This window comes from Trifolium pratense, linkage group LG3 (genome assembly GCF_020283565.1).
Source record: "Trifolium pratense cultivar HEN17-A07 linkage group LG3, ARS_RC_1.1, whole genome shotgun sequence".
In the NCBI taxonomy this organism is placed as follows: domain Eukaryota; kingdom Viridiplantae; phylum Streptophyta; class Magnoliopsida; order Fabales; family Fabaceae; genus Trifolium; species Trifolium pratense.
Window position 1 is genome coordinate 50971776 of NC_060061.1, and position 19051 is coordinate 50990826.

At 34.0% G+C, this 19051-nt stretch overlaps 1 protein-coding gene across 1 annotated transcript; it reads left to right on the forward strand.

The window, feature by feature from the left end:
* The first annotated feature begins 447 nt into the window (after positions 1-447).
* Positions 448-16299, forward strand: LOC123913772 (structural maintenance of chromosomes protein 5). The gene is made up of 30 exons (XM_045964620.1): positions 448-786; positions 1380-1557; positions 1673-1826; positions 2618-2691; positions 3061-3210; positions 3301-3405; positions 3637-3782; positions 4615-4726; positions 4929-5084; positions 7049-7170; positions 7242-7386; positions 7465-7530; positions 8267-8395; positions 8472-8570; positions 8711-8876; positions 8985-9130; positions 9328-9391; positions 9490-9614; positions 10070-10147; positions 11992-12064; positions 12137-12240; positions 13008-13124; positions 13202-13279; positions 14209-14308; positions 14387-14441; positions 15005-15053; positions 15141-15228; positions 15312-15384; positions 15783-15886; positions 15968-16299. Exons 1-30 carry the CDS (start codon positions 746-748, stop codon positions 16027-16029), a joined length of 3159 nt encoding a protein of 1052 aa, XP_045820576.1. The 5' UTR covers positions 448-745; the 3' UTR covers positions 16030-16299.
* Positions 16300-19051: the final 2752 nt, after the last annotated feature.

The following is a 19051-nucleotide window of genomic DNA, read 5'->3' on the forward strand; positions in this document are numbered from 1 at the left end:
AGGCTCACAAATGAACATATCACGGTATTTTATTTTTATTTTTACTAAAACATATAACCTTATTTATTTATTGTTAAGTCATTAAATGCTGCATTACGGATCTAGTAGATTAGTTGTAGTTGTTACGCTTTGAACCATATACCACAATGTTTTTTTTTTTTTAACAACCAGTTTAATCTAGTTCGGATGTCAGTTCTAACATTAATTGGTTCCTCTCAATCGTAGTTGTGGAGGATCGAACTGTGATCCTCTCTATGAAGTTCAACGTCAATCACGACTGAACCAACTAACTATTGATTATCGCATTATTATTGCTTTGCTAGAATACAAGATGTGTTGTTTTTAATGACGTGGCGGAATTCAAATGGTTTGATTATTTTAACGGCTATGATGTAGTCAACTGCAGTGAATGCACTGCACCTAATCCAGCTTCTCACATTTCAACGCAAAGTGCCATTTTTCACTTAGAAACCAAATCCTTCAATCTCTTCCCTAATCCAACCAATCACAACGTTAATCCCCGAGATTACCGTACACACTGTGAAGCAAAAATCGGACCCATTAATTGGCGCCAAATCTATTCGTTCTTTTCTCTCTCTTCAAGTTCCAACTTTTTTCACTCTCAAACCCTAAAATCCCAATCAATCGCTCCCATTCCCAATTCCTAGGGTTTTCACAAACAACTCTTCAACCATTCGCTTCCCAATCTTCCAATAGCACTCACCATCGTTCTCCGTCACTTGCAATGGCGGAATCTCGCCCACCTAAGCGCCACAAAATTAGCAGGTTCGTCACCGTTCCAACTCTCCGTTCTTATTTTTGTTTTTGCTCATACTTTTTAGTTTTTTTTTTCCTTGCAATTTCAGTTTTTTCGGATGTATTTTTTGTTGCAAGTTTTGTTCTTAACTAACTGTATGTTAAGTTAAAGTAGTGGAACCATTTTTTTCAAAAGGTAGTGGAAAATCATTGAAGTTGGAAACTTGAACAATTTGAGTGTTTGAGTAATTTTAAAAATCAGAGGCAAACATGAATTTATGGGTATCCTTAAAATCATTATTCATTTATCTTTGTAAATGGCCTATATTTTTCTGTGTAATTTTAAAAATTAGAGGCAAATATGAATTTATTTGGGTATCCTTAAAATAATTTTTCATTTAATTTGTAAATGGATTATATTTTTCTTAATTTAGAAGTGAGGGTTTTCCTTTGCATCCTTAATGTTCTGGGTTCATGCTCTACCGTATGGTGATTTACTAAATTAAAAATTAATATTTCATGATTAATATATGAAATGAGGAATACTCTGTAACCCCATTTTTTTATTTGAAAATGACGAAAGGGTTGTGATTATGGACTTGATGATTTGAACTTTGTTTCAGGGGTGATGATGATTATATGCCTGGAAACATTCTAGAGATCGAGCTTCATAATTTCATGACATTTGATTACTTAAAATGTAAACCTGGGCCTCGGTTGAATCTCGTAATTGGGCCTAATGGTTCTGGAAAGAGTTCTCTTGTATGTGCTATTGCTCTGGGCCTATGTGGAGAGCCCCAGGTTGGTTTGTGTTTTCACACAGTTGAAGAGACTTCGCTTTTTTTTTTTTTTTTTTACAAGGCTTCTCAAGCGTTTTTTTTTTAACCATTTCATATGACAACTTCATTTTCTGCAGTTGCTTGGGCGAGCCACGAGTGTCGGGGCATATGTGAAGAGGGGAGAAGAGTCTGGGCACGTTAAGATTACCTTAAGAGGAGACCAGAAAGAAGAGAACATTACGATTATGCGTAAAATAAATACTAGCAACAAGTCTGAATGGTTTTTCAATGGTGGGATTTTTAACTAACTACGCAATTTATTGAATGCTACCGTTATTCTGATAGTAATTGTTAAGTCTTTTGCTTGATATTAACTTTAATAGAAATGTTTAAAGGTAAAATACAAAATTTGGTTACTGCTTTTGATATTAAAAACTATGCTGGCTACTTGAATGCATATTCCCTTGAAAAACATTCTATGAGTTAGCACAAGCTACAACTACTTTTTCTTATTAATTGTTATAAACTTGGGATGTCTTAAGAGATTCACTTTGCATTATATTATGTTGGTGTCACTTATTTTGGTGTAAGTATCATGGAGTAGTTCTAAAACGGGATGGTATATATGTCTGCATTGTAACTTAGACAGAAGACATATTTCATTGGAACAATCTCTCTTGGTTTTTATCATGGGCATTGGGTGTGTCTTTCTACCACAAAGGAGTTCTTGTATGTTTTGATTTATGAAGGTGTTTTGGTCAAAAAGTAAGGATATCAAGTTTTTGGAACAGTTAGCAATTTTTTCTATCACTTGGTGAATTTAGCTATGGTTGAGTGGAGCATGCACATATTTAGGGGTTTTGTCTTATACTTGATATATATTCTTCGAAAAATTTCTTTGTAAGACCTTAAATTTTGGATTTTCCCCTTATATGTCTATTTATATGATGAATGATTCTATGTTTGAATACGTACAAGAGAAAGAAGTTGCATGTGCAAACTGCAAATATAGTAATATATTATTACTGACAAGTTTCAAACAGTATGATCAATTATGTGATCTGTCAACGTGGTCATTTCAGGAAACATTGTGGCCAAAAAGGATGTGGCGGAAACCATTCAGAGGTTTAACATCCAAGTAAATAATTTGACTCAAGTAAGTTTATATGACCTGCAATCATTATACTTCATGGTATTAGGCTATAGGTTTCCTCACAGTTTTAGTTTGCTTAGTTTATAGGATGCTTATCCTACACTAAGCTCAGGCTTAACATGTACCCAATTGTAACAAACTTGCTCATCAAGTTTTGATGGCTTGAAGCGGTTAGTGCTGATGTGGCACTTTCTAACTTAACTGAAATGCACCAATGAACTGAAATGTATTCAGTTGTTTTATTTATTCGTTTTGTGGAATATTGTTATAGGTGTTATGTTTATGGTGATGTTCAAATTTATGATGGGCTAATACTTTTTTTTCCACTATTTTGCTGAACTACTTCTTTGGGATCCTTTGGCTTTTTGGTAGTTTTTACCACAAGATAGGGTCTGTGAGTTTGCAAAGTTAACTCCTGTGCAACTTCTGGAAGAGACTGAAAAGGCTGTTGGTGATCCACAGCTTCCAGAGCAACATCGTGCACTCATCGATAAAAGTCGTACATTAAAGCATGTTGAACTGGTAAGTTCACCCTTTGCTAAGGAATGATAGAAATCTCCTAAATCATAGCTGCTTGTAAATTTCATGATCTATTTACTAATTCTATTTCAGTCTCTTGAGAAAAATGAAGGAACTTTAAATCAGTTGAAGGAACGTAATGCTGAATTAGAGAAGGATGTTGAACGTGTTCGTCAAAGAGATGAACTTCTTGCCAAGGTTAGGTATTGGGTTTTTTTATCACACATGCTTTGTCTGTATATTTTGCATATGCCAAACAATGTAGACTCCTTTGTGGTGATGTCTATTCTTTTTCTGATATGCTTAGTTCATACTTTATTTCTCACCAGGAGGTTTCTGATCCTCCTGCCTCGAAAGTTCCCTGTCTTAACTCTTAACGTTTTTTTTTACAAGGAAAAGATAAAAAATGTGCCTATATCTGTTTTGTAGGCCGAATCAATGAAAAAGAAATTGCCATGGCTGAAGTATGATATGAAGCAGGCAGAATATCGTGAAGCTAAAAAACGTGAGAAGATTGCAGCAAAGGAGTTTCAGAAAGCTGCAAAATTATTAAATGAACTTAAAGAGCCTATTAAGTATGCTGTCCTTTCTAACTTTGGTACATGTTAGTAATTGTTTATATATTGATCCTCTTTAGAATTTGAATTTCTAGGTGTGAATTTGCTTATATTTTAGCATGGGCGGAAGTTGGGGGAGTGGTCTTGACTTAATTTTAACTTTTTATGTATAAGTCAAGGAAAGAAAACATGTCTTACTCTATATCCAGGAAGAGGTTTCATATATATAAGCCTCAAAATGCAGGATTTAAATAAAATGAATTCATAATTTGATAGGAATTCATAACCTGCAATACACTGGTCATACCTTGTAAAATCCTCCCTTGCCACTCTCATTAACAACCGTAAATAGATTGTAGAGATGCACTAACAGCTATATGTCATGGCCAGTTTATGCATGAAAGTATGCCAAAGGTTTAAAGATGAATTGCCTGTCCTAATACTACATGGATCATTAATCCAACACTCCACTTTTCATGTTTTCACTCTTCGTTTACTTTCTCAGATCTTCTTTCATTTCTTTTTTCTTCTTTCGTTTGGTGTTTTTCCCGATAGAAACCGAGAGAAATGGAAGAAAATAACTATGCTTCATAAACAATAATCAGTATTCTGATTAAACATTAATGTATTTATAGGAGATGTATCCTAACTGACTAAGTTCTCAGTTAGTTTAATCAGTAACAGAATTACATACTGAATTATATTACTTTCTATTATTCACTTGATGGAGTTGGCATCCTTGTTGCCCTCTACTGTACTATTTATCTCCCGAATATGCCTGTGTGGCGCAAACACCTCTCTTTTGTTCAGATATGGTATGATAAAGTTATAACTTGTCATGCTTTAACAGTAAACAAAAGGATGAGAAGGCTACATTAGAAGCAAAATGCAAAAAGGTTAATAACCGAATAGACGAGAATGCCAAGAAGAGAATGGATCTTAAGGAGAAAGAGAACCGATTGGTAATTTTTCTCATCCAGTTTACCTGACATACTTTATTTTTACAGTTTTCATTATCAATCATGAATTTTCTTGGCACAAGTTTTTTTGGCACCAAGGCCATCCAAGTAAATCAATAATTATTCATGTTAGGTTCATCTTGTAACCTATTGGCATGAAATTAGAGTCTGGCGTGATTTCAGTTTGCTTGTTATCAATATTTAGGAAGTGGAATTACAAGGAAAGTACAAAGAGATGGACGAGTTGAAGAGGCAGGAAGAAACTCGGCAACAGAAATTTATCAATGCTAGGGAGGAACTTGCTGCTGCTGAACTTGAACTTAAGAATCTAGACCCTTTTCTACATCCCAAGGATGAGCTTGTAAGTGTACTTTTAGTCATTGATTATTATTATTATTAGCAAAATGCTAACGAGTGCCCCCGGGGCACTCTTTAAGCATCTTAAATAGTAAGTTTTTGAAATGTTTCACTTTTTGAATAAAAATTTACTTTGAATGGAATGCTTAAGCCCCCGGGGCACTCGTTGGCAAGACCTTTATCATCATCATCATTATTATTATTATTATTATTATTATTATTATTATTATTATTATTATTATTATTATTATTATTTATGTATTCTACAATTAAGGGCATGTTTGATTTGAGTTTTGTTTTTTAAAATAAAAACTTGTTTGAGTAGTTGTTTTATGTTGAATGAGAGAAAACAAGAGCGGCATATGGTGAAACCATGTGTCCCAACTACACAACAGTCTCTTTATATATACTTAAAGTAATAAATGCAAACAGTGACAGGAATAACTACATGATAATCTACTCCTAAAGATAAGGCCTGACAAGAGTTTATAAAGAGTGGCACCCCTCATGTTACAAGCCGATTTTGTAAGGATGAGTTAGGCCCAATATACAAATCTAACATGGTTCAGAGCCTATCGTTTCGGGCCACCCACCATTTATATCCATGTACCATGCCCAATAGTGCTGGGCGTGATGGAGTGTATTGGAAAAACCAAGTCCCACATTGATTAAAGATAAGGCCTGAGAAGAGTTTATAAAGAGCGACACCCCTCACTATACAAGCCGGTTTTGTAAGGATGAGTTATGCCCAATATACAAATCTAAGAATTATATCTTTATTTACATGATTCTATTTTATTTTGAATATTTTATAATAGTTTATTCTCAAAATTTGTTCTTATTTTCTATTTTTTTTTTATCAAGAATAGCTTTCAATTTTTGTTTTCTCATTTTATTATTCCTTTTCATCATCGAACTCCATCTACCATCTTCGTTGCGGTCTCTACATCTCTCACGGATGTCCTTACAACCTGCCACCCCCGCCACCACTACAACTTAACAGCCTCTACTGTCGCTTCCACTGAATCATTACACAGTGTTATAGATAGTCTATGAACTGGGCCTTGAGCCCAGGCACTGTTAGCTTAGCGGTTACAGCTGTCTTATGAAAACCGGCTTCTTTGTTAGAAGCTTCTATTTAGTTAGAGTTAGTTGCTTGTATCACAAACTTCAAGTTAATTAGATTCTGTTACAATCTATTATAAACACAGCTATAGTATCATTGTAATCATTCAACCAATTGTGATGAATTCTGAATATTCAACTTTCTCTCAGTTTCTTGGATTTTGTAACATGGTGTTTTAGAGCTTCTTTTTCGATTCTGTTCCTGTTTCAATGGCCACATCGAATCCATTTCTCAATTCTGAGGGCAGTTTTCTCTCTTCGCATTTCAAGCAGTGGAAGCAACAAATTGATGGCATCATCAGAACAGCTCCATTACCAACTGCAGATGTATCAGTTCTATCTCAAATGGCACTTAGAAATTCGAATGCTCAACATAGGTAGTTCCATCATGACCCTTTTTATTCTTTGGGAAGCTCTCGTTGCTTCCTCTCCCCAATTAAAACTATTCTTTAATAACTGAACGAAAGGCCTAGCAATAATTTCATAATCTTTGACAAACTTTCGGTAATAACCTGTCAATCCCAAAATCCCTCTTAGCCGCTTGATGTCTTTTGGAATTGGCCACTCCTCCGTTCATTTGGACGTCATTGCATCTCTTGAAATACCTTCACCTGAACAATGTTCAGTTACAGGTGCATTAACTGACTATGAAAAATTGATCAGGTGTAATAGATACTAGATTTAACTATGGTAAAACCCAAGTATACTTAATTCCTATTATTCCCACTCCAAATACCTCTGATGAATGTTTGTTACTAACTTTAGCTGAGATTATACTCAGAAAAAATTGTTTATATTTTTGGTACTTACGCCCTTTGAAAGTGATTTTTTTATCCTTACCAGGCAAGACTGAGAGAGGAAACTCTGGAGTTGGATGGTTTTGCTACTCAAGCGAGAGAAAATAAGTCACAAACAGAAAACGAAATAAAGGTTAAAAGGTCCTCCTTGGAAAGGTGTCAAGACAGGTAGAAGTTGGACAAAATATGACGTTTTCTTCAGATTGATTACTTGTGCTAATCTATTGTAAAATTTGCAGGTTGAAAGAAATGGGTAATAAAAGTACCAATTGTTTGCATGCATTAAAAAGATCTGGGGTTGAAAAAATTGTTGATGCTTATGATTGGGTCAAAGCGCATCGCCATGAATTTAACAAGGAAGTTTATGGTCCAGTATTACTAGAGGTATATATGACAAAATAGCGTTTTTATTGCCTTTTGGTCTTCTTACTTGGTCTGTTAAATTGTTGAGTGAATTTACAGGTGAATGTCCCAGATCAGTCTCATGCTGGATATCTAGAGGGTCAAGTTGCTTGGTACACTTGGAAGGTAGTCCTAGATATTATATTATGGCCTCTTTTGTATCCACAAAACCAATTCTGCCGAATTTTGTCACCCTAATACCATGAAAATTCTGGCTACATTTTTGCAGATTTAGATATTATGGAGTTTTTTTTTTTTTAGACCATAATTCATTCTTAAAATTGCTTTTCTATTATATTTTGTGGACATCTTTGGGTCTGTTTGGCTCAAACAAGGGGAGATGGGTATTTTAATGGAGGTGAGGTGAGAGATTTAACAGACTTCTATTTGCTTGGTTGAGAGGTGTGGAAAGGGAGAGTTTATTTGAGGAAACTGTCTAACTTACCGTTTAAACCCATCTCCTCCTAATATCCCTAGTACTGAGGGGAGCCAAAATTTACTAATGTTATGAGGGAATTGACTCCCATCCCCTCGATAAAATTGAACAAAACAAGAAAAGTTTAAAATATTCCTTCCACTCCCTGTTGATTTCCCCCAACCCATCACTAAATGTTTTTTTTCCCTCCTCCTTTTACTGTATCCTTTTTTCTATGCAAAAAATCTGTTTCTCAAGTGAATTTGACAAATTTTGTTTGGTATAATGCTGTATTTTTAACCCACTTTCTTTTGGTGGGAGGGCCAAATATAGTACTTATAACTTATACAGGTCTTATTGTAGAGTCACTTCATGCGTTTCACCATTTCCTCATGGATATCGGTATCACCTTATCCATATTGATTTATTCATTTTGTTCAAATGCAGTCTTTCATAACACAGGATCCTCGTGATCGGGATTTTTTGGTGAACAACCTACGGAATTTCGATGTACCAGTTTTAAATTACACTCGTGATAGCCGACAAAGAGAGCCGCCTCCTGAAATATCTCCCGATGTAAGTTCGGTGCAACAACTGTTTTATTTCCATCTAAGTATCAAATATTTCATCATTGTTGTATAATTCTTACCAGATGCGTGCTCTTGGTGTCTACTCCCGTTTGGACCAAATTTTTGATGCTCCTTTTGCTGTCAAGGAGGTTTTGAATAGCCAATCTAATCTTGATCGTTCAGTATGCCTCTCGTGCTTTTTTTATAGACTCATTATTTAAGTTATAGGTTCTTTGAAAAATAGTTCAAGTTAATATGTTTATTGATGAGGATTAATGTTATTTTGTTAATCTCGCTTCTTTTCTACATGTTTGCCATTCAGTTCATTGGATCGAAAGAAACTGATCAGAAAGCTGATGGGGTCCCAAAATTAGGAATTACTAGTTTATGGACACCAGAAAACCACTATCACTGGTCTATGTCTAGATATGGAAATCATGTCTCAGCAATTGTGGAACAAGTGCAACGCCCAAAACTTTTACTGAATAGTATGCCACTCCAAAAGCCTATTCAGCTAACATTTCTATCATGTGATTTACTCTTAAATGCTGGTTCCTTATTCTCTCTCTCTTTTTACCTTTTGTTGTACTATTTAGATTTGAATGTGAGGGACATTGAGGATCTGAAGTCCCAGGAAAGGGATCTTAAAGAACAAATTGCTTCCTCGGAGGAAAGTGTCAAACGGTTTAAAGACGAGGAAAGAAGCTTTATGAATCAGGCTGCTAATCTTCGTAAACAGAGTGTAGGTTACAGAAAATTTTATTTTAATTTCGCCATACTTATACACACACACACACACACACCTGGCCTAGAGTTTTTTTTTTCCCAAGGGTTCTTGTATTGTTAATGAAAGCTATAATTTTAACCTAATATGTGTTTGAAGGAATATGTTCTTACTAAAGTTTGAAATTGTTATTCTTGATTGCTGATTTCTTTTAGGAAGCCATTCGTAGGGAAGCACAAATAAAGAAACAAGAGCGAGAAGCAATAAATAGGCGTATTGGTAATTATAAGTGATATATTAAATTGAAAGATATCAAATTTCTTGGATTACCATTTTGTTTTCATACTATAAAGCAAATACCTTGTTTTGACCTCTAGAACAAAAGAAAGCAAAACTGAAATTGATGGAGGAGCAAGATGATTTGGACACTGAGTTAGCAAAGCTTGCTGATCAGGCAACAGAATGTAACATTCAGCGTTTCCATAATGCAATTAAAATTAAGGTGATTTATCTCAGTTCTTTTTGCTAATGTCGTGTTGATGGAAACATTCAGCGTTTTCATACTAATGTAACATTCAGTGTTTTCTACTAATGTTAATGGAAACTCTAAGGGGTTGGCTTAGTTGAACATGACATAGCTTGTTCTGTGTTCCAGTCCCCTTGGGGGGAGATAAATGTAATTTCCTTCATAACTGTTCACGGAGCTTGGATATTTTCCTTACCTTGGACTGAGGCGTCATCTTTTTGTCCTAAATTTTAATTAATAAAAAAATTCATGTTAATTGCAGGCTTAAATTTTACATTATTTCCATTTTGTTGGCATGAGCATGATTATGGTTCAATATTCAAATGCACTCACAATAAAATGTTAATTTCTTTTTTCAACATTTTTTCTTTATTGGTTTTTGTTCCAAGAGGAATATGGTATTTTACTGTTGATTTTTGGCCAATTGACAGGATCTTCTTGTTGAAGCTGCGGGTTACAGACGAAATTATGTTGAACAACGTATGACTTGCATTGAATTTGATGCAAAGGTAAATGTAGTTGAATATTATTCGTCGCCTATATGCAGCTAGTTCTATCAACCATTTTTTAACTTGTAATGTCTAATTTATAGGCTGCTACTTTACCTACTACAAGTTGAACGCAAGCAATGAAATGTCACCCTGCATTAGGGATTGTTGATTATTGTTTACTAGTTCTAAACATCTAATAGGCTAAGTTTGTATTCAAATTAATTTCAAATTTTAGAATTAATCGGGATTCGTCACAGACTCACAGTGAACCCGGATTCAAGATTATATTCATGTTCAAAATACATACACACCAGAGGTTTCTCACTCCTTAGATTTTCTGTTCCAAGGCAATCTCCTATGTGTAAATTTTGCGTCTAGCTTATCTGATTCCTGAAATGATCTATTTATGTTTATAAGTTACAACGAACGATATCTATACTACTATGTAACACAAACACTCAAGCCAATGAGGGAATGTCTGTTATATGGGCTCCCCTTACTTTTTTAGACAAAACGGCAGTTGCCATGATCATTAAGGTTAGTTAGTCGTCTAGAATTTTTGTTGGTTCTAGCGCAACCCCAATAGCTAGCTCTTGCGGTGAGGGTTTCCCACACTTTCAGTCACTATTCATTCCATATTACTAACCAGGTGTTGAGTTCTTTGCTATTGGCCACTCACATTCGTCCATGCTTCTGTGTCTCGGTTGTGAGGTGAGATCCGACATTGACTAGAAATAAGGTCAAAGTAGTCCTTCTAAAGGCTCGTGCAATCCTATCTCTTATGCTAGCTTTTGGGTTCAATTAGGTGTAGCCTAAATTCTAAGATGATATTAAAGCCTGTTCTATCTCTGCTATTGGGCAACCTGCATTTGTCCAATCTCTATTGTCTTGTCGTGGGCATGACAGGGTGTGTTGGGACCTCTTATTTGGTCACCCGCGTTAGTCCATGCTTCTGATGTCGAGTACTAGGCCTAGTAGGGTGTTTTGACATCCCACATCATTTAGAGATATAGTCAACGATGTTATTATAAAGGTTTAGGAAATCCTTACCTCTTTGAGACAACTTTTTCGTTGAGTTAGGTCTGGTACAAATTCTAAGACGAGGCAAGACTGTCTACTTGGATTTTGATCAAACAACATTGTTGTGCTTTGAAAACCAAATTCCCAGAATGTCTTCTTTCTCTACACATTTGAATCAGGTTATTTTCCAATTAATTACCTTTTTTCTTTGTAGCCTATGTTGGTCTTGTCCTTTATTAAACATCTCAGACACATTTCTTTCATCTTCTTTACACAGGGGTGCTACCCCAAATTTAATTGAATACGTTTGTTGACGATCTTTTAATATACGCCATCTTATCTACCCCAACATTCTCATATCTTAAACACTTATTGTCTCTCTTAGTGCATTATTGGTTTTATAGTTGTCAATCTCATTATTTTTCTCGTGGTAAGATCTCTGGAGACCAAATGAGACACATTCAATGCTCCCATTTATGACTAAGCATGTTTACCTTTTTACAGTGTAAAGTTAAATACTCTACAATCACCTCATGCATTACACTAAATAATTTGCTTCGGCGTCCTTTTTTACCTCATCTTCATTTCCTAGAGTATACTGTGAATTTCAGTTAGGTGATTGCAATTTTTTTCCTGACATAGTTTAAAGAGTTTAAGTAGCTAGTTTTATCTGCTACTTCAAGCTGAAGTTATTAGAGTATAGTTAAATGTTGTACGGATTCTTATAATCAATCCCGACTTTAGCTTTTATTATGTTGAATCTTGTGTCTGTGCTTGGTTTCTACGCTTACTCTCTCTCTCTCTCTATCTCTATCTCTCTCACACACATGTATTTTCTTTAGATTAAAGAAGTGGAGGCCAATATCAAGCAGCATGAAGATTTAGCTCTGCAGGCATCATTGCAATTTAACAACGGTGAGAAGCTATTTAAATTTTAATTTGTAGATTTTGCAAGATGCAAATATGTTCCTAACTCTTATTTTTCAGCTAAGAAAGAGGCTGAAGAATGTAGACAGAACCTTACAGATTTATTGAACTATGCTAAGTCAATTGCTCGGCTTACACCTAATCTAGAGAAGGAATTTCTTGAGGTTTGTATTAGATATTCAATTATTGTATACATTCCTTTTCTTGTTTTATATATTTATGATGCAATCCCCAATCTCATCCAGAAGGTAATGCTTGTAGACTGTATGAACACAAAAGCATAACTTTTCATGTTTGTTTATCTTCGATTATTGAAGAACCTAAGAGGACCGTGACAAATCTAAAATAAAAACATGACTGGGGTAATTATACATGTATGTCACTTGCAAACATTATTTCCCATTAAGCATTATATTTCAAAACAATTTGTTATCAAACATGTTTCAGTACAACAAAACTGTTCTCAAATTGAAATGAATTTATTTTTTTTGTTGAGAAATTGAAATGATTTGAAAGAGTAGTTCCTGAATGGTTGAGAGGGTTATTGATAAACAAAGGCTGTCTGATTCAATTGAATTCTGTTTTGCGCTTAAAAAATACAGTACTTTTCCTATGTACCCAATACACAATACTGATACATCATGCGCTTAAAAAACTCGAGTGCTCTCTCTTTCACATGTATCTCCAAAATTTCCCACAATGTGAATCTTCGCCTATAGGTCATGCCACAGCCACTATTCTTCCATGGCTGTAATGAAACTTATTCAATGGTGAAGCAAAGTTGTTCACACGACATTTTCTTCTTAATTCCCCAGACCCTAGCACTGGAAGATGCATCCAAGTCACTGGTTTAGCGTACTTGAATCACACAATCTCGCCCATCTTATGCATAAGCGCACGATAATCCTATATATTTGGGTTTTTCATGTAGATGCCTACTACAATTGAGGAGTTGGAAGCAGCTATCCAAGATACAACTTCTCAAGCCAATTCAATCCTTTTTGTCAATTCTAACATATTGGAACAATATGAGGATCGTCAAAGACAGGTATACTTCATTGTTGTAATTTTAGTTGGGTTAACTCCATGTGCTGTCTATATTTATTATTTATTGTGACTTTACAGATAGAAGATCTTGCAACTAAACTTGATGCAGACAAGAAGGAATATGAAAGGTGTAAAGCCGAACTTGAGAACATTAAGGTCCGATAAGTGTTTCTACTCATAATTGAAATATTACGATGTAGAAAATGCATCTGTATTGACTGAAGTTGAGCATGTGGCACTTGAAAAATTAAGACTACAGAGTTTTCCTTTTCTATACACTGCTAGCTCTTATTTGCAGCATCCTCTCATCTTTTTCTACGCACACTTTCACTAATCTTTGGGATCGGTTTAGAAAATTCATCTTGTTCCTTAGTTTTAGCAATTGTTTGCGAATGATTTTGTTATTTGATGATAGATTTCATCAGAGCAAATTCTTTCTCAAACAACACTTTCTTCTGCATTTATGATGTCTGTGGATTTAAAATTATAAATTTGAAAAGTTCCTAATAATCTACTTGTTAAGTTTCATTTCTGCAGATTATAAATACATATATTTTCTAAAATGTGTTTTGAATGGTAAAATAAGAAAGGCAAGGAAGAACAAACAGGTATTTTTATTAGGTGTTTTGCAAAACATGTGCATGCTTGCATGTACATTTATAATGTTTGTAGCGGTTTTTTCTCTTGGTAAGAGAGAAAAGGAGAAGAGGCTTAAAATGGACTGGGGTGAACCTATGCAGTTGTACTGACTAATAATTTGATTCATCCTATTAAATAAGCTTGCCATTTCTGTGATAAAATCCTTAGAACTTGATGAAGATGGGTGCCAGTATTCAAGTCCTGAGTTATTAGCATGTAGCCAAAATAGTTTGTTGCTATTTCAAAAACCAAGTTGACTTGAAGAGTTAAGCTTTTTGGTCAGGGTTAAACAATGTGATATAACATTTCCTATGATTTTGGATTTACGCCTGAAAGATGACGTGTCTCTATTTCTGTGCATAGATAGTGATTTATAGTGCCCGATCTGCATGACTTTGTTGTGTTTCCGGGTCTGCAAAAAACTCATCTTCAAATTTTTTCTGCAGGGAAAATGGCTCCCAACACTGAGAAACCTTGTGGCCAAGATAAATGAAACTTTTAGTCAAAATTTTCGACAGATGGCTGTTGCCGGAGAAGTTTCATTAGGTTTGTCAGATGGTAATTGAAATTAATTTTATTTGGTTTTCTTATGCTTCCATCCTCACCAATGTCTCCATTACTCAGATGAGCATGATATAGACTTTGATCAATATGGAATACATATAAAAGTCAAATTCAGGTGACAGTTGTTCTAAGCCATTTATTTTTTTATTCTTCATACAAGAATATGCTTTTACAGGGTCACTTTTAATTCTTATTATTAGTTGATGTCCCTTTCCTTTCTATATCTGTCTCTGTTCTCTCTGTTTCTGTTGCTGTGTAACCAATCTCAAAAAAGAATTTAAAACCAGCAGAAAATCTTCAACAAGAAAACCACAATTTAACTAGCTTCTAAAAAGAGAAATTCCGCAAAGCAAATAACAAACAGCAAACTCAGGAAACAGGACTCATGATTTGTGTGTACCATACACAACTTGCCATAAAATATTTGCTTACATAGATTGCTTTACATTATGCAACCTACTAGATTTGTATGTGGTTTAAAGTGCCTCATAATTTATTGTATACGTGTTTCAATTAAATTTTCATGTTTCTACTTATTTAACGGTACCAATATCCCAAAAAAAGCAAAGGATACCAAAGGAATTTCCTTACACACACACACACATATGTTCTCTCATACCTTACACTCCAGCTTCACTTTTTATTTGTTTCTTACGGTATATTTTTTCATTCTATCAGAGAAAATGGAGAGCTTGAAGTTCTCAGTGCCCATCATCAATCTGGAGGGGTATTACAGAGGATTATTTTCTTAGTGCTTCGATGCTTCCACCATTCCATTCCGCCCACTAATTAACCGTTAAATTTGGTTTTTCAGGAGCGATCAGTTTCAACTATTGTTTATCTTGTTTCCCTTCAAGATCTTACAAACTGCCCATTTAGAGTTGTTGATGAGATCAATCAAGGTTGGTTACTCTTTGAAGTAAATTCTTTCTGGATTAACTGTAAACAGCACTTAAGAGACCTTCATTGACTCTATTTGTATCAGGGATGGACCCAATAAATGAAAGGAAGATGTTTCAGCAATTGGTGAGAGCAGCAAGCAAGCCAAATACACCACAGTGAGTACTAACTAATATTACTTGATCTTTCAAATTCCTTGTTTAAATTTGATATTAAAACGTGATGAATACATGTTAAATACCTAATTTAGTGATTTAAAGATTGTCTTTTCATTTTTTAAGACTTTTGAACAAAAGGGGCATAAACAAGGGCTATTTATATCAACCGGCTGGTGTCATATCAGCTGGAAGAGAAACATGCATGCATAGTATTTATGCGTAATAGAAATAAGAGAAATACATGAGGCAAAAAAGCCCGTGGATTTTGAATGTGATGCTTGGCATTCATACTATAGCAAATTAAGGTTGATCTTTGCAGGTTTGCTAGTCACTAATGTGCTTTGTTCCCCCACATTCGTTTGGTTTATAACGTGTAAGTGACCATTAATCTTATGCAGGTGTTTCTTGCTTACCCCAAAGTTGTTACCAGATCTCCAATATAGTGAGGCTTGTAGCATATTGAATGTAATGAATGGCCCTTGGATTGAACAACCCTCAAAGGGTAATTTCTCATACCGAAAACTACATTTATCCTCTCTTTTACTGTTGATATTGCTTACAATAGATTTTCTCTGTGAATCAGTCTGGACTACTGGTGATCGATGGAGTACTATCACTGGGCATGTTGGAGAGACCCGATGTTAAAGTAAAAAAACATGTTGAAGTTGCAGCGATTGGGATCAATAGTGCTTAATTAGCATTTTGTATAGTTTTGTGGAGATAGAAAATTAAGTTTGCATTGGAGGGAACTTGCTTTTGTTTCAATGATAGGATTGGATATACCTAACAATGTAAAAATATCTTTCCTATTTGTTTTTGTTGCTGATTTTAGGATTAACACAGCAGTTACTCCTACTATTGCTTGTGCAACCGTGAGGTTTTGTTACTTGCTTATGTAATTTCTTATTTACTCAATCATAGTAAAGATAAAACAAACCAGCATAAGCAGATTAGTTGAATGAAAAGAAAAACAAATGCAATAGCAAGAAATTTTGGGGTTCTACTAAAAAAGCCAAAAGAAACATTGGGGTTACTGCATATATTGTAGTTTTAAAATGCAATCCATTACTTGTATTTATATTTATTGTTTTTTTATTTTTTATTTTTTTTTGTTGTGTTAGCCCTCCGGTTCTTAGGGAGTGGTGTTTGGGTAATTTACAGTTCGTCGCAATAAAATACCAAAGTTATCTAAAATTAATCTTTAAGGGACCAATTTTTTTAAAGTATCAATTTTTTTTTTAAATATGAAACTTTTTATATTGTTTTATGTTGGTATTCATGCAATATAATGAATATTACTTATTTTTGAGGATGAGTGGCATAAAAATGCCAGAATAATGTAGAACGAAGTAGGATTTAACAAACAATAACCACTACTTTCTCATGTATGGTGGTCAATCAGAATCTGACTATGAAATATCTTATTTTCATGAATGAAAGAAATAATAGTGCTAACCAAATTATGATTTATGTCTGACAATTTTTTTCGAGGCTTGGTATAGGGTGGATAAGTGGAAACTTGGAATAGGTCTTCTAAGGTGGGAGACAAATTTTCATCCTTAGATCACAAAAGTTTAAAATATTATAATAAAGTTTTTGCACCATATTCTATTCTCTTCTACCCCTTCTTTCTGTTTTTACAACAACACAATCTGATATGTATACTTTGGCGGACATAGCGACACCAGTTCAACCCAATTGTTTTAAATAAATATATTTTATAAATAATTTTGTATTGACGACTGCACGTCTCTCAATAGTTTCGTATATTTACAAATAATTTCGTATATATATTCGTATAAATATTAACGTAAATATTAATTTAGAATTTATTATTGATAAATACACGTCTCTCAATAGTTTAAGGAGGACGTCTAGGGTGACAAGCTGCATCATATTTACAAGGATTTGTTAGTTGAACTCATTTCACTTCTGATTTTATGCACAGATCTGCATATATAAAAAATGTGTGCGGACACCAACATAGTGTGGTATAAGTGGTAGATATTTGAGTCCCTTAATCATTTGATCCTGGGTTCAATCCACGGCCGGTGCGTATGGAGAAGCATTTGTTGGGAGAGGTCAACCCCTTAAATGGATTTCAGTTATCTCGAGATGATTAGTCTCTGCTGTTGCACATGGAGAATACCTTTGGTTTAAAAAAAAAAAAAAAAAAGTGTGCGGACATAAGGGAGCGTTTGTTTCAAGGTTGTTAATTTTACTCCCAGGAATCATATTCCCAGGAAATAATAATGAGAACTTTATTCCCAGGTATTTTAAAAAAAACATGTTTGGTTCATATTAACTACATTCCTAGGAATTATTGATAAAAGTGGGTAAAAGAGAAGTTATTGGAAGTTATTTAAAATGTATTCCCATTTTCATAGGAACTTTTCTTTCCCACCCATTTCCTTGGGAATAAAATCATGGGAATAAGAGAAGTTATTGGAAGTTATTTTATTCCAAGGAAACTTCATATCTAGGAATAATTTCATGTCAACCTTATAACAAACATGGGTATATTTATTCCAACCCATATATTCCCAGGAATATTATTCCTAACCTTGAAACAAACACCCCCTAAGATTATTGTTGTATCTTAAAAGCTAAAGATTTGAAGTATAAATTTGCTTGAAGTTAAACATCACAACCGGTGATTGAGCTAAGACTGGTTTAGGGGAGCAAATTTTTTAAAATTAATTAATACTAATAATTATATTATACTACCGGATAGACACCCACTAACGTGTCTTTCTGTTTTATTATTGCCCACACATAATTATAAGAAAAAAATTATTTTTTAGGTTTATTAAAAAAATAATGTATCTAGTTAATAGTATAGACTAAATACATTATTTTTTCAATGAATCTAAAAAGTGTGTTTTGCTTATAATTGTGTCCGGAGGGATTATCTATTTTCTTACACCGGGTTATAATTATTTTTGGTATATACTTCCTCTGTCCCAAAATACAAGGGAAAAGTGGTTAAAGGATAAAAAATGAATCGAGTCATAATTATTTAAAAATTGGTGGTATATATCAAATATTTTATAATTGATTGCATTAAAATATATATATTCAAATAAGAATAATAGAAAAGTAGACAAACATTGATACTTATGTTTCTGCAAATAAAAAAAGAAGAAAAAAAAATTAAAACTATGATAATAATAGTAGAATACTCCGTGTTATTTTTTATTCATAAAGGAAATTATTGCATAACAATATTGAATACTCAAGTTGCAATATAGTGTATTAAACTAGCTAGGTATGTTTCTTGGTAGAAGATGGTGGTGAAAAACACCAACACTGTCCACCAAGACATCTTCCACTCTCTCCACCATTACAATGACAGTCTCCATCCTGTTTACATGGGAACTTTCCGGTAAGTCCTCTTCCTTCTATTGCCATGCACATATCTACATATTCAACCAATGTAAATATATAAAAATTAATGTTATTGTAAAAAAAAATGAAAGATTTGAAGTGTAAATTAACTTATTAGTTTCAAACCTGATGTGAAGATAAAGAAAGATAATAAGAATATCATTGTGATAGCAATATTCCTTGTAGTATTCATATTGTATAAATTAGTACCGTATAGATTAGAGAGTATAATGAAATGAATTTGAATTGTACTGTGAGGATAGATAAGTCTCTGTATTTA

Excerpts from the sequence above, each read along its gene's own strand:
- LOC123913772 (XM_045964620.1), top strand. The coding sequence starts at position 746 with ATGGCGGAATCTCGCCCACCTAAGCGCCACAAAATTAGCAG. Across the intron at positions 7,387-7,464 it reads ATGGTCCAGTATTACTAGAG|GTGAATGTCCCAGATCAGTC; the intron begins GTATATATGACA and ends GTGAATTTACAG. Across the intron at positions 9,615-10,069 it reads ATAATGCAATTAAAATTAAG|GATCTTCTTGTTGAAGCTGC; the intron begins GTGATTTATCTC and ends GCCAATTGACAG.